Genomic DNA, 15,517 nt, shown 5'->3' with positions numbered 1-15,517 from the left:
TTTAACTGTTGCCAATCGAACAATAAGCAGTAAGTCCCTTAGAAGTTTTAACAGAACTTCACCACAAAAGCAAAACTTTTTTGTAAGCTACAGTTTTTCACAATTCTGGCCTTAAAATGTCACTCGTATTAATTACTTATCCACTAGAATCTGATTAGAATATAAATCTGAATGTGTTTAGTATCATTTTAAAACTCAACGTTTAAAAGCTTTTAATTATTTTCAAAAAATAATTTTCAAAAAATAATTTTATCAAAATGCTTGGATTTTGTATACATCTAGTATACCAAAAAGTTTTAAAAAGCGAGTTTCTGTGACAGAATTTGGATCAGAAAGTGCCCTTTTAATTGAACTTAAGTGCTCTTTTATCTCAAAGTCCTTTGCCACTTCTTTGATCTGTGGAGAAACACTATCAGGTAATTTAGATTGTGCAATGTGGTATAGATAAAGGACAAAGGTTAAAATTGATCGAAAGCAAATAGAGCTTCTAGATGTATTTTGGCAATCCAACAAACCCCTTTTTCATAAGAATTGAAAAAAAAAAAAAAAAAAAAAAGAGTATTTGAATGAAAAGATGTTCAACAGAAACTTTTTTTTGCATTGATGAAGGTAACCCAGAAACATGTACAGTAAACTCCCGGTTATCCATGAGTCAATCAACAATCGGGAATATGTATTTTCGCAGTAAAAAGCAAATATCAATGGCTGTTTTTGTCAAAAATATGTAAATTTAAACTTAGTTGTTTTTGCTTTATTTATTTATTTATTTTTATCTCATGTTCTGTGGTTCAGCAATGCAAACAATTTTACCGTATTGTATATATTTTCACTGTTTGAAGAAAGTACTATGCATACAGCTAAGTTTTCGAGGAAGTACAATTTTTACCTTATTTGTCCCCCATTTTAACCATTTTGCGGTTTTTCCGCAATTTTTATTATCCACTGCACTTGTACCACCCAATTTCGTGAGTAAACGAAAGTTTACTATATCTGCAATTCTAATTACTGTTTGTGCAATATTGGTGTTATTTCCAAATCAGTTCCATTTGGCAAAAAATATTTAAAAAAGAAAGAGAGAGAGAGAGGAGTGGATGACTTAAAATGCTAGAGACGTCAAAACAGACCTTGCTTTTTTAAAAAATATTTCTGTTTGTTGTTGAAAATTTGTATGGTGAACTTCAGGGGGGAGACTGTTCATTGTTTAATAATGCCACGTCAATATAGTGTTGCTGTAAACAGAGCTAAAGCTGTAAACAATGTGTATTAGGCTGTAAAAAAGCAAAACGTGTAATTAAACTTCAGTTTAAATCTAACTCTTTTCATATCTTGTTTTGCAGATACGTTGTAGATATAGATAATCCCCAGGAACCTATTCGGCTTACTACCCAGGGTTATTCTCATAATATAGCAATGAATTATGTAAGTAGTTTGTCTTTCTTGAAATGTATCAGTATGTTGGCGTCAAGTTTTTATTTATTTATTTTTTAAGAACCAAGCTACATTTGATTCTTAAAAATAGATTGTCTCAAGAAAAAGTATCATCACTGTTGCCATATCACAGAGAAAATCCAGGGAACCTCGAAATTTTCCTTAAAAACCTGGAAAGTGCAGGGAATTTTGGATTTCTTTCTTTCTTTTTTTCCCTTAGTACTGCCAATTGCTGTAATTATCTGAAAGAAGGTCAAGGCCATAGCTCTAAAAACAAAGTGATGCTATTCATCACTGTTAAACTCAAGAAGCTTATTGATTCTGCTTCTGTTCAGAGTGCTCAAGTCCCATCTTAAGTTCTCTTGGAAGTTTTCCGACTGAATACAATGAATAGCTTCATTTTTGATGCAAAAATGAATGTAGAGCATTTTTGACAGGAATGTCAGATCTTGGAGAAGTTATGTTACATGACAATGGAGCTGTGAAAAATGGTTTTGAATTATTATAGATACATTTATAATTTTTTGATTAGCCAGAGGGCAGAATACAATTTTGTATGCTTTTATGCTGGAGTCTTAATTCCAATTTCAATAGATTTACTTCTGTATACTAAACATGTAGGTATAAGCATGGCCCCTTTTAATTCTTATAGGTCGTGACAATCGCTTAAACTCATGTCAACAAACTGGGCGCTACAGGGAACCCCTGTTTCCATTATGTTGTCATTGATAGATGGATGCAGGGGCTCCGCTCAGCTCCTCTTGCAGTCAAAATGGCCGACGTCCAATCGAAAATAAAAACTTTGAAACATTGACATTGATTGGTGGATGCATGAGCTGCATCAATTTTACACAGAAAAGTCATAAATTGTCAAGGCCCGTTAAGAGTCAACGCTATCTAGTGGGGCCGTGGTATAAGATATCACAAAACTTTAGAGAACCAGAAGAATATACAAGAAAAGAGAAAGAATCAGATGGATGCAAAGCGGCATTTCAAATTGACTGGATTAAAAGAAAAAAATGAAGCTTATGACTGTAAAGTTAGCTAAATTGCCAAGTTATAAGCTACCAAAAATAAATAGATAAATAAGTAGCTAAAAATAAATAAACAAACAAATCATTAAAATAAATTTAAAAAATTCTACTTTCAAGTTTATTAAAATTAAAGTAAATATTAAAATATGTATCATAAAAGCAAAAAGTATTTAATGTTTTATTTGATGTACATATTCAATTTTATGTAAATTTTATTTAGAGAGCATGAAATGAATCATATTTTTGTTCCATTTAACTTTTGCATTATTTTTGTCTTTTTTTTTTCGAATTTAACTATAAATTTGCAGGCACCATATTATTCAATGAATTATTCTTTGCTTCTTTTATTTATTAATTTATTGCTTTACCTGTGATGACGCTGTCAGGATATTAATGTTCCTACTCAATTATCAAGGATATGGAGATCAATATAGAGTCTTAACCTTTAAGGGCCATGGGACATATGTGCACCCTTAATTCAATATTTAGTTTATAAATTATCAAATGCACCTTTTAATGAAAAATTTCAGCAATGACTCATTGACTTTTGAGTGTGGACTTTTTTTTTCTATGTGTGATTATTTTTTTTTTGTAGTATGTTAATCTAATATTGTGATTGTATTATTTCTGAGTAGTATTATTAACATAAATTATTTATTGCCATTAGCAGCATCAGGATTTTTAAGGGGCTTTGGTGGGGCTTCATCGAAAAGGGGTTATGAGTCACTGATCTGAAGTCTTACACTAAAAAAATACACATGATTTTTTTTTCTTTTAATCCTGAATTATTGTTTTTGCACAAACTTTGTTTGCATCTCTTATTTTATGTAGTTACCTGCCAAAAAAAAAAAAAAACTGTCCTAATTCTTTTTTTTTTGCAGGATCGAACTCTTTTTGTATCAATTCAGAGTAACGTTAGTCAGACATCTTTCGGCCAAGTGTATCAAATTATTTATTCATTAAACTACCCTTTCAAAGTAACGATTCAAGCATTAGGTTATTTTTTAGAACCATCTGGTAAGTTTTGTGATTTATTTCTTAACATTCATAGTTTTATTAAAACAATTTGCATAAGAAGCTTTTAAGCTGCTTAAGTTGAACCTTGTTGAGATTATTAGAGATATCAGAAATTTTTTCATGTTATTTAAAATTCTCACCATGAATGCAGATGATACGGAAGCCATTGTAAAATTTTTACTGTATCTATAGTATCCATACTTCAAGTAAAATTTACTTCTCTATTTTGTTAACATGAAACCAGTGTAATTTGCATGTTGGTCTGGGGTAAAAATGTAGAAAAATATGTTACTGGTCCAATGTACCAGTAACTGCAAAATTTCACTGGTCTGTAAAGCATTTAGTGGTCTATTCTTGTGACCTGCTTTAAATGATGAAAAGTTAAAGAAAATGGACACAAATTCGTGAAACAAAATTAATTATCAAATGGAGCCAGTTAAAAGTTTTCAATAAACATGCCCTCAGCGACTGACTAGGAAAGATAATGAAACAGACATCTTTTCTGTTCATCAGTACTGGTCAAGGATTTAACTCAACAAATCTGTATTGTAGTTTTTTAAGGAAGGCTATAGAGTGGTAAAAACAATGCTATGAGGGTGTAAAAATTTCTTGCTTTATCTTTTTATGCAAAGAAAAGTTAATCATTGGTGAATAGAGGTATAATTTTTTAAAAAGAAAAATTGAAATGTAACTACTGTTCAATGAACTGCTAAAATTTATATTCTGCCGGTCTGATAGATGTTTTTGTGGTCTCAGACCAGCGAACCACTGTTAATTTCCAGCCTTAAGTGTCCATTTGGTTACACTAGATTTAAATTTTAGTTTTTTTTCCTATTTTCTTAACTTGATGTTTGATATTTTTCCTCTCATGATAAAGATCCTAATGATTGATAGATTCAACAATGGTGCCACTGCAACAAAACCCATCAATTTTTTATAGTTATAATTTATAGATTATGCGATTATCCAAAATACGGGCATAAATTGCTGCAAGCTAAGCTAACAGCATAAATTGTTGCTCTTTTGAGAGGCGTTTAATGTACTTTAGAGATATTTCAGTTACTTTTAAAAAATGGCTTGCCTTTTGTTTTGATTTGTACCGAAGCAATAATATTTTAATATTTCAGCCCTACCATCTAGTTATCGCCAACCAGAACTCTTCAGCCATCGACTCAAATCCGGTCACCTCATTTATGGAATGCTGTTCAAGCCACCCAACATGACTGGGGAAAAATATCCCACGGTTTTGACCATCTATGGTGGGCCCGAAGTGCAACTGGTCACTAATAATTTTAAAGGAATGAGGTGAAGTATATGATACTAATTTCGTATGTCTTCAATTGATTCTCATTGATTTTTACTTTCTTCTATATCTAATATATAGAAGAAAGTATTGGATTCGTGCAAATTTTCGAATTTCGAATTTTGACGGATTCGAACGTTTTAAGGTGTGCTGAGTCCATTTCGACCATTTTTGGAAAATGTCTGTCTGTCTGTGTGTGTGTGTGTGTGTATGTGTGTGTGTATGTATGTATGTGTGTGTGTATGTATGTGTGTCACGTCTGTGTGTGACCAGTTTTTTGTGGCCGCTCTACAACAAAAACTACCGCATGAAATCGAACGAAATTTGGTACACATATGTGCCCCTATGTGAACTTGTGCCCATTAGTTTTTGGCGCGAATTCCTCCAAGGGGGGTGGAGCAATGGGACGTTTTTCGAGTTACGCGTGCTTGCTATTCCTCAGGAAGTAACTGGCGGAATCAAACAAAATTTGGTCCATATGTTGGTATTAACAGGAACAGGTGCTGATTCAATTTTGGTGTCAATAACTCAAACGGGGGGGTGAGCTATAGAACGTTTTTTGTCGTCAATTGTGACTGCTGTATCTCAAGAAATAATGAACGGAATGAAAGAAAAATTTATCGGCAAGTAGCCCTTAGTGGGTATAAGAACTGATTTTATTTTTGTGTCAACAGCTAAAAAGGGGGGGTAGCGCAATCACCCGTTCTTTTTTTCCATTTTGAGTGCCCTATCTCAAGAAGTAATGCTACGTTCTGGTTGAAATTTGGAATATATGTGAATCCATATGTAAACAGGCTTTGGTTCTATTTTGACGCCGATCGCTCCAAGAGGTGTTGATTTTTTTTTTTTTTTTTGCGAATAAAAATATTTTTATTAATGCAACAATAAGAAAGATAAATCGTAATAGATTGTCGTCTGCGTATTTCTCGTGATTTTAATTGTATGGAAATGATAGGAAATATTATCCCAATGATTTAAAATTTTTAACTGTTGCCATCTTATGTTTGTTAACAAATAAAATATTTGTAATTCATTCAAGCAAGGCTTTTAAAATAACTTTCAATTTTCGCTCTTTGCTTTGCTTTTGCAATAATTCAGACATTGGGATAGTCGTCAAGTTTTTGCATGTGTCATTTTGTTTTTGTTGGGAATATTGCTTCCTCGTCAAGCATGGGGAGGGATCAGAAAAAAAAAGAAAAATATAGAAGAAAGTTTCGTGATGGCCACAACATACTAGTTATTAATGTTCTAATTTGAAATTAGCCGAAGAGTCTCACGGGAACTTTTTCCTGTTCTTTTTGTGACTTTATCTTTTCCCCCTTTTTTTTTTCAAAAAAAAAAAATGTTCATTTTGTGAAATATATTTTACTTTTTTTTTGAAAAAAGCAATGGTATTAATAAACATAAAATTAAAAGTATTGTTTACTTTTGAGTTAATGGAAAAAGACTGACTGTCTTTGGTGATAATTTGGCGTTTTTGTTAGTAGATTGATCTGAAACATGGTGATAATTTGGTTTTTGGTGTCAAAGTTGGCAAGTATTTGCTCTTTGTTTTTTTTTTTCCTCTATGATCCATGTAGATGCCAACTAGTGAAGATAATATTGGTGCAGTATGAAAGAATTATAAAAAAACGATGTAACAAAAGACTATGAATTTGGTGCATTTTTTAAGCAAATCCATATTAATAAATTTGAGTAATGATTTTTCTGATGGAGAGTTTCATGAAATGTCCATTATTGCGAAAAGCCTGTATTCAGACACACACATAAAAAAGCCTCAACAAATAGATCCCTATAGCTTTATCTAATGATGATATGCAGACTGCATGTAATTATATTTACAAGTTAAATTTTAATACATAATTTTCAATTTTGTTTCATAATCTCTTTGTTAATGTAATTTAGGTATCTTAGGCAGTATCTGCTTTCATCTGAAGGTTACGTCGTAGTGGCCATTGATTGCCGAGGCTCCAGGCACAGAGGAGTTGCATTCGAAAGTCACATAAAAGGAAGAATGGTAATTGCTTCTATAATATTTTGTGCATACTTTAAAATTGGTAGAAGATCAAGATATTAATAGAAAATTACTTAATGAAAAATAAATGAGTAAACTTTAGCTAAACTGAACTTTGTAATACAATTTTTTTCTCAAAGACAAGTAATATTAAAACCAGCATAAAACATTCAAGATACCCAAATAGCTCTAAGAATTGCAGGTATATGCGTCAGAGCTACGAGAAGCTCCTTTTTTTAAATACAAAAACGTGCAGGATACCTTATTCATACGTTCCTTACATTTTAAAGGGTGTTCCTTGTAACCCTGAAATACATGTCAGCAGTTCTTGTTGCTGATTATTAATGTTTAATGCTGTTTTAATGTTTTAAACTTTTTACATAAAAGTAAACATTTTAATTTAAGTGAATAACGATTTTAATTCATCATGGTAAGGTAAACACATAAGTAGTGGCCACTTCAAAGTTTATATTTGAAAAAATAGGATTTCAGGTCTTCTAATGGATTCAAACGTGCAGGACTATTACCTTTACACGTTTGAATCAATTGAGAAACCTGGAATCCTATTTTTTCCAATATAAACTTTGAGGTGGCCACTACTGAAGCACTCTGAAGCTCTGGCCACTACTGGTGTGCTTACCTTATTTATTGTTTGCACAATTTTTTATTTTTGAGACATTTAAAATATATATATATATATATCTTAATATATAAAAATCAATGTCCTGAGATAACATATATATATATATATATATATATATATACACATATATATATCAACGCACAGCCGAAACCGCTGAAGCTTCAGACTTGAAATTTGGCAGGCATGTCCGCATGATTACGAAAGTAACCACTAAGAAAGGATTTTTCGAAATCTCAATTAGTTCGGGAGAAATTAATTAAAACCCTTTAATTTCTGCGAAATTAAAAACCTGTCATTGAAATTCAAATCTCTTATTTTCGAAGGCTTTCCTCCATTCAAATCATTATTCAGTACTTCATCTCAACTTTTGGTCGATAGCGAACTATAAATTTGATATTGTTTTTGTTTATCATGTGATTCTTCGAGGCTTTTCTCAAGTCAAATCATAATGTCTCTGACTTTTGCTTTTATTTTTTCAAAACTAGAAACGAAGTTTTTAAGAACATCATCACAGGCGGACTGTCCTTTTGAATTTAGAAGAGTGCAGTTTCCTGTTAAAGTTTGCTTTGCAATAACCATTAATAAGTCACAAGGACAGACATTAAAAGTAGCAGGGATCGATTTAAGAGAAGACATTTTTTCACACGACCAATGTTATGTAGCTTCCTCCAAAGCCAGTTCAACAAGCAGTTTAATAATTTTAGCACCAGAAAAAAAAAACTAAAAATGTTGTATACAAAGAAGTTCTAGCTTAAACATAGGTATAACAATAAAATGTGGATGACCTGTGTTTACAAAGATAATCAATACTTTAAAAGGATCGTTAATAACAGTTAAAGATCGGTTAAGGACAAGGGCATATATATATAAGGAGTCCAGGGTCCCCGGGATCCTCCCCAAATTAGAAAAAGTTATAGGTAATAAGTAATTATTATGAGGGATTTTCGAAACTAGGTGCACCAATTACTGTTAACCCCTGCTAATTCCATTACCGAGCAATGCCGGGTACGGGAATGCTAGTATATTTATAAATATAGAAGTTGTGTTACACTGCATGTTAGTGGTTGTCACTAAACAACTATTCATCTTGAACTTGGCATGTTTTTCACTCAATGTGCTACTATCTTATATAATGAAAAACTGATTGTATGTATCTATGTATGTCCAAGTAACTTCTCCCGAACGCCAATGAACTGACCATCAAGGCAGGTATCGATGGATTTGTAATCTTCCCGTCTTCATGTTTGACTGTTTAACATAATCCTCCGAAAATAATTAGCGGAGATATCAATTAAGAACTATACATATTAATTATGACTCTTAGATTTTAAAATAAAATCCGTATTTTTCAAAGGCTTTCCTCCATTCAAATTATTATTCAGTGCTTCATCTCAACTTTCCGTAACAATGCTTTTATTAAAATTAGTAGTTGCAGCGTGAAAAAAATCGTTAAATGAAAGATCTGTTGTGATTTTTTTTTTCTTGAATATAAACAAATTAAATTTTGGTTTTTGTTTTGAGGCTTTTCGTACAATCAGGGGATTTAAATGTTTACTTTTTTGGTTATTTTCTCGCAATCTGCCGCAAAATTTAGCTGATTTTTTTTGTTCAAGCCTGATTGTTGAACATGCGTCACCAGACATAACTATTATTTTCGAGGTGCACCGTGCAAAGCCGGGGCGATGCAGCTAGTCCACTATAATATTAAAATCTGTTCGCGTCTGTCTGTCTGTCTGTCTGAAGATCTATCTACTCGAGAACCGCTGCGAATCGAGAGTCGAACGAGATACCGATCAATTCGAAATTTTCCAAAGAAAACAATAGGACCAATCTCGTAATTGTGCGACTTTAATTAGCGGAGATATTAATCAAAACGTTAATTAACATAACGTTATTCAGGAATTTTTATTTCTTTCCTGTTGCCATTTTGCATATGAGTGAGCAAATAAAATTCTAATAATTGTTTTAAGAGATTTTTTTGGTTGCTGTCCAAATCTTAAAACAACGTTTCCGTTTAGAATTTCATTTTAAATAAGTTTAAAATTTATTGTCCTATTCGGACATAGCCTTTATTTTATCGTCTGTCCTTTTTTTATTTTTTACATTCAACGTTCTTAACTCTTTTCAGCATATGAAAGTTGTTTCTTTAGCTATGTTTATTGATTGTAGTGTAAGTTTATCATTCACTGGCCTCATATTTTGGTACACTTAGAATGTGCGACTAATAATGTTTATTTTATTGGACATTTCCCGTCACATGGGTGAGTTTTCGAATTGTAATAACTCTCTTTTTTCTTCCTGTTTCTATTTTTAAAATACAGTTTATATCGTTAAAAGAACATGTTAACTTAAGATATTTTGGATTTCTTTGTGAAACAGGTTTAAACAAAAAAGATTGTTTTTAAGGATTTTAACTAAAGCTAAATTGAAATAATCACTTGCATTAAATTAATGCTTATTGGTAGTTATTTAGTCTTGGTGCTTTAGTTTCACGTAATCAACCAAAAAGTATGTATCATTCTATGTAAAAAGCTTATTGTAATTGTACGTAAATAGTTCAGATATAGTCTATCAGATGTAATACATTTTAACGTGAGCACAGATTATAGTTGATAATGCATATATTTTCATCTTTTGTGCTAATTGAAAATACTCATAACTTGTATCATTGATAACTATGATTAACGTTAAAGATATTTTTGCCAAAAATATGCTCTACTGGTGTTTTGCAAACCTTGCATTACGCATAATTATTTACTCCTTAGCGCTTTAGAAACTGATGTCAGAATAATACAAAAACATCAATTGAACAGCTCTTTCATTTTTTAAGTAGCCCGTGCAACGCCGGGCACGCAGGCAAGTCTTATTCATTAAAATTTGAAATATTTTAAGTATAGCAAGTGGGAGAATTATTTTGGAAACAACCTTCATCAAGACACTAGAGTAGCAAACTGTTTTTTTTATTTTTTATAAGTGCTATCCATTTGTTTCATGAAGAATGCCTTTCATTTCATAAATTTTATAATTCTTTGAATGATAGTTATCTGACAATACAACCTGTACCTTAAGACAACATAAACATGATTCTTTGTACCTTAATAGCATGTAAAAATACGAAATTACTGTCTGACCATCGATTACATTGAAAGGCTAATATCCAGTTTATAGGCAGAAATGGACCTATCTATTAGTTTATAGGGGTGTTAGTTGGTTTGTTACAGATGTGCACTTTTGCCTCTCTATTATTAAGCTTTAGTTTTGTAAAAACGAAAATTTGCTCTCAGCAACTTTTTTTTAACCTAAAGTATCCAATTTATATTCTCACGGCAAAAATTGATTTATTTATTCACAACAAAGTTTTGAGCTTACCATTTTGCTTTTACGCTCCTGAAAAAAATGAAAATATTTTATTTTCTTTTTGTTGTTTCCGTGGTAACTATTTTTGTTTTCCCTTATTTTATTTTAGAGAATGCATTAAATGAATAAGGCATTAGTGACATTATAAAACTTTTGCATCAGAAAATCCCATCGTTATTTTCCCTTCTCCCCTGCTAGATTCATTCAAATGGAATAGTCTTTACTTGGCAGCTTGCCAAATTACACACAATCTGCGGTCAAACAGTAAGCTTCTCTTCTTTTGGTCACGTCCAATATATATCAGTAAAACATTTAATTCTTTAAAAAAAAATTTTAAGAAACAATTATTAATAAATGTAATCATTTATTTATTTTTTTGAACTTGGTAATAAACACCACCTTAGTTTTGACTCGATTAATTTAATACAAAAATAAATAATGATTCCTATGATTTATCTATGAAAGATCCTAATAAAAAATAAGTGTTGTCCAATGAGTTGTATTAAAAACATTTCAAATTGAATACTTCTAAAATGTTATCATTCATGTGTCCAGTATCTTTAAATGTACAAAGATTGCTTTTACAATTTTTTTCTCATCACTATCAGTTTATATGTAGGTAGAAAAGATGTAGTTATATACTACTACTATGTTATTGCAGCTGTATAATTTCATGTTTTTGCCATTGTATAGGGAACAGTTGAGATAGCTGATCAAGTAGAAGTTCTACTTTGGCTTTCAGAAACAACTGGCTACATTGATGTGGACAGAATAGCTGTACATGGATGGTCATATGGCATGTATTTTTTAATAGTTTATAAAAATCTTTTATCACATGGTTTGCTGGAGACTGTTATAACCACTCTTGTTATTTTCAGTTTACTAGGTATTTGCTAACTGCTTTTTAGGAGTGAGGTTTAAACTTTATTACATTAAACTAGTGCTTTTGAACATTTCTGTCCAAACCATTTTAATTTTTTTTTTTGTTCACAAAATTGGAATTTTGTAGCAGTGAGATTGATAAACAAATATGGAGCAAATTTTATGTCCTGAAATAAGAACCATTAAGTAAAAGCAGAAAAAAAAAAAAAAAAAAACCCCTTAGCCAACGTTTTCATAAAGTGACCTTAAACTATCTCATTCAGTTGTCTACTTTAATTTGACACAAAAATTAAGATTCAATAAAGAAAATTCTATTTTTTAAAACAATAAGTTTTAAACTATAATTCTAAATTAATGTTATTCCGTCTGTAATTCTAATGTAAGAATCGTTTTTACGTTAAGTGTTTTGTTTCCAGGGGGTTATTTATCACTCATGGGCATAGCTCAGAGACCAGATATCCTTTAAAGGTAAGGTTTGTCTTATTTTGTTTTTGAATTTGATGTTTTTAATCGTTGTAAAATTATGTATACATTTGTAAAATTTTCATTCCTGCCATCACTTGTAAAATAACATTTATCTATATACATAAACCGTCAATTCCCTTGCCTACAGCTCTCTATTTGAAATCGAAAGGAGTCAAGCTTTTAATGTATGTACTAGCATGATAAAATATTCCATGTTTATTTGCGTAACTAGTGGCAACTGCCTGCACATTTTTTTTGAAACACCATATACTATACCAAATTATGCAGCACTTTAAAACTGTCCTGTGATTAAGCAAGTCCTTATATTTTTTAATCTTATGCTTTTTTTTCTTCTATATTTGAGTTTTTTTTTTTGAGAAAGTCTTTCTATATTTCTCATAAAAAATGGATATTTCAGCATTGAGATACGAATGTTTAGATTTTAGAACCTAGCCTTGATTCGTAACAATAAGATATCAGAAAAAACGTCTTATTTATTTCCTGTTTGAATGTCACTCTTATATGTAGTTACCAGCTGATTTAGTCATATGAAACTCTTTAATGTATTTAATCAGTTGATAAACAGATACACTTGAAATCCATTTAATAAGTAAATTTTCTATGAAATCAAGAAAAAGTCATCTTGTTCAATGTTGCAGATTTTATAAATTAGTATATTTTTTCCAAATTGTATTTTTAAAACTACCTTAAAGAATCACAAAGGAAAAAAAAAATTGATTTTACCCATCTCCTTCAAATTTGAACATCATCTTTATAATAAATCTTACATTGGGATTTTTTTGAGGCATGAATGTCGAATATTTCATTCTGTTTAATTTTCTTAGGTTGCTATTGCTGGGGCACCTGTAACATCTTGGATGTTATACGACACCGGATACACAGAGCGATACATGGATACTCCTGCAAAAAATGCTGGGGGCTACACCACTGGCTCTGTTTTATCATATGTTCATCAAATTTCCTGATGAGTAAATATATTTAATCAGCTTACTTTCATGACTGAAATTTATTCCCTTTTTTTTGTTTTGAGCAAAACCGAACTTTCAACTTTCTCGTTTCTCAAGAGTGACTCCCGAGCTTTGCCTGTTTCACCCTCTTTTATTCAAATGTCGAATTTCCCCATTTTCCTTTAGTTTTTCGTAAGTTATTAAGATTTTTGTTTGTAAAAGGAAAATCGTTCTTCTAATCCAAGTAGATGGCCCTGCCGTAGCTTCTCAATGCTTACAAGTCCTGATGGCACCATTAATTTGTACAATACAATCTGTATGCACATGAGAAAAAAGGCTTGGGCAAGTTTTGCGTATTGAGCAGCAATCTTTTAGCATCTGTTGCTGCATTGTCCATTTTCTGATAATTTCCTGAATTGTGTACTACGCAAAGCCTATCGATCTAGAATACAAAAGTATTTTTAATGTACCTTATTTCAAACTCCCCCCCTCCCGCCAAAAAAAAAAACTTTGAAATTTAAGTTTGTAGTTCTACTTAAAATGCATTGCAGTAGAAAATTCAGCAATTTTCTTTACAACTTGTGTTTAATTTAAGTGTCAATAATAACTTGTGTCAATTTAAGAACGTTAATTAAAATCTTAGTTTAGATGACATAATTGTCTTAGTGCTTAAGGCCCCTAATAGAGATTTCAAAATATTAGCCAAATTTCAAAAGTTTTAGGCCAAAGACTAATTTAAAAAAATCAGAGAACAAAGTATAATTTTATAAAGTATAAAATGAAAACACTAGTACTTATTTAGCAGTACGTTTCCTGCTCCTAAGCAAAAGCTAAGGCAGAACTATATGCAATATACCAAATAACCCTGATATCTTGTCTAGAGACTGCAGTTTTGTTTACGTTAGAACTCGTAAGTCCTGGAATAGTGAATAACTGAGTTGAAAGCAGATGTCATCCCATTGAAGCTGAAAACGCCATCAAACTGGTAGATAAAATGAATCTATCTCACCAGCAAGTGTCCACAGCATGGTGCGGTTCGACTCGTTAATTGAAGACATAGTTTGGGTATTTAGCAGTGAGTTATTTGCCTTAAGCCAGTGTTTCTTAAATTGTGTTCCGCTGAACCCCAGGGTTCTACGGAGCTCTCTCAGGGGTTCCATGAGATTTGTAAATTTTCTTTTCACACCTTTCAAATTTGTCACCTAAAAAAATCGACAAAAATAACGCCTTTTCAAAAATACATTTACTGTCACTTTCGCATCTAATCTAAGCATTATTACCCATCTGAGGTAGCCACTATGGGAGCAATTTTATTTCTCGCATAAAATAATGCAAATTTTTGACTATCAAAAATAGCATGAAATGGTGCCTTTAAGGTTTTAACTTCGAAAGTTTCTCGAGATTAATCCCAAAACACCTATTTTTCAGCTAATATCTCCAAAGATGACATAAAATTGGGTTTTAAAATCTTTAATTTTGAAAAAAGTTTTGGAAGAAGCTGTCGACTCCCTAATATCGCCAAAAATAGTTGAAAAGTGGCTTCAATGTTAAACAAATTTCGGGAAAGCACCCAAATCCCCTCTCCTACAACATTACCAAATGTTGCCATAAATTACAATTTTTGACATCAGTTTCAAATATTTTGCCCTTGATACTAGCCACTCTGAATATCTATAGCAAGACTGTGGTGCCTGATCCGTAAGGCATCGGACTTGTAACCGGAGGGTCCCGGGTTCATTCCTCGCTGGTCGAAGATCCACCGTCTTCATTAATGGTGACTGGGGGACGATAAATATGCTCGTGGTCACAAGGTCTTCCAAGCGAAACGATACATCTGGGGGTGCAGGACCAGGGATTGCTCGATTACTGATCTGGTTCAAAAAAAATCAGAGCTAGCTTCAGGATTGCATCCAACAGGTTAAACCGCAAAAAGTGGCAGGTACGGGGGACTCTGTAGTGAAAAGTATCTATGGCAGCAGTTGAAAGGACAATTAATGCATTTAACGAGTGATGACCATTTTAAGGAGGAGTTCTGGTCACGAGGGTCTAAATGATTTAGTTACGTCTAAGGCTGCTATATATACAGCGACTCTAGTTCTGTCTGAGAGTGACATTAAAAACTCTGATTTGTAAATAAATAAAAAATGTTTAAAAAAAAGCGATATTTTCAAATTTTTAATTTTAAGGTTTAAAATTTTTTTTACGTAAATTTAAGTGAATTATTAACACTTTTGTAGGTAAAGCACATCCATATTTCTTTTCCTAATTAGGAAGATATTTTAACCATATAACTCATGCATACATTCTGAGGTTATTTGTTCCTTATAAAAATTCTGAGTATTTCTCAGAATCGCAAATAGAAGTGTACTGGTATTTTACAATGAGAAATAATAATTAGCAATCATC

The 15,517-nt window shown here is 31.7% G+C and overlaps 1 protein-coding gene across 1 annotated transcript in view; it reads left to right on the top strand.

Moving 5' to 3' along the window:
* Positions 1–15,517, top strand: part of LOC129227890 (dipeptidyl peptidase 9-like) — a 64,057-nt gene that overhangs the window by 41,268 nt on the left and 7,272 nt on the right. The window contains 8 exon segments of the mRNA XM_054862509.1: positions 1,338–1,419; positions 3,344–3,479; positions 4,607–4,784; positions 6,688–6,799; positions 11,490–11,592; positions 12,095–12,138; positions 12,989–13,117; positions 13,119–13,132. Of these exon segments, the coding sequence (XP_054718484.1) occupies positions 1,338–1,419; positions 3,344–3,479; positions 4,607–4,784; positions 6,688–6,799; positions 11,490–11,592; positions 12,095–12,138; positions 12,989–13,117; positions 13,119–13,132 (798 nt within the window).

This window comes from Uloborus diversus, chromosome 8, assembly GCF_026930045.1.
Source record: "Uloborus diversus isolate 005 chromosome 8, Udiv.v.3.1, whole genome shotgun sequence".
NCBI classification, from domain to species: domain Eukaryota; kingdom Metazoa; phylum Arthropoda; class Arachnida; order Araneae; family Uloboridae; genus Uloborus; species Uloborus diversus.
The sequence above is the reverse complement of the archived record's forward strand: the minus strand, read 5'-3'. Positions and strand labels throughout refer to the sequence as shown.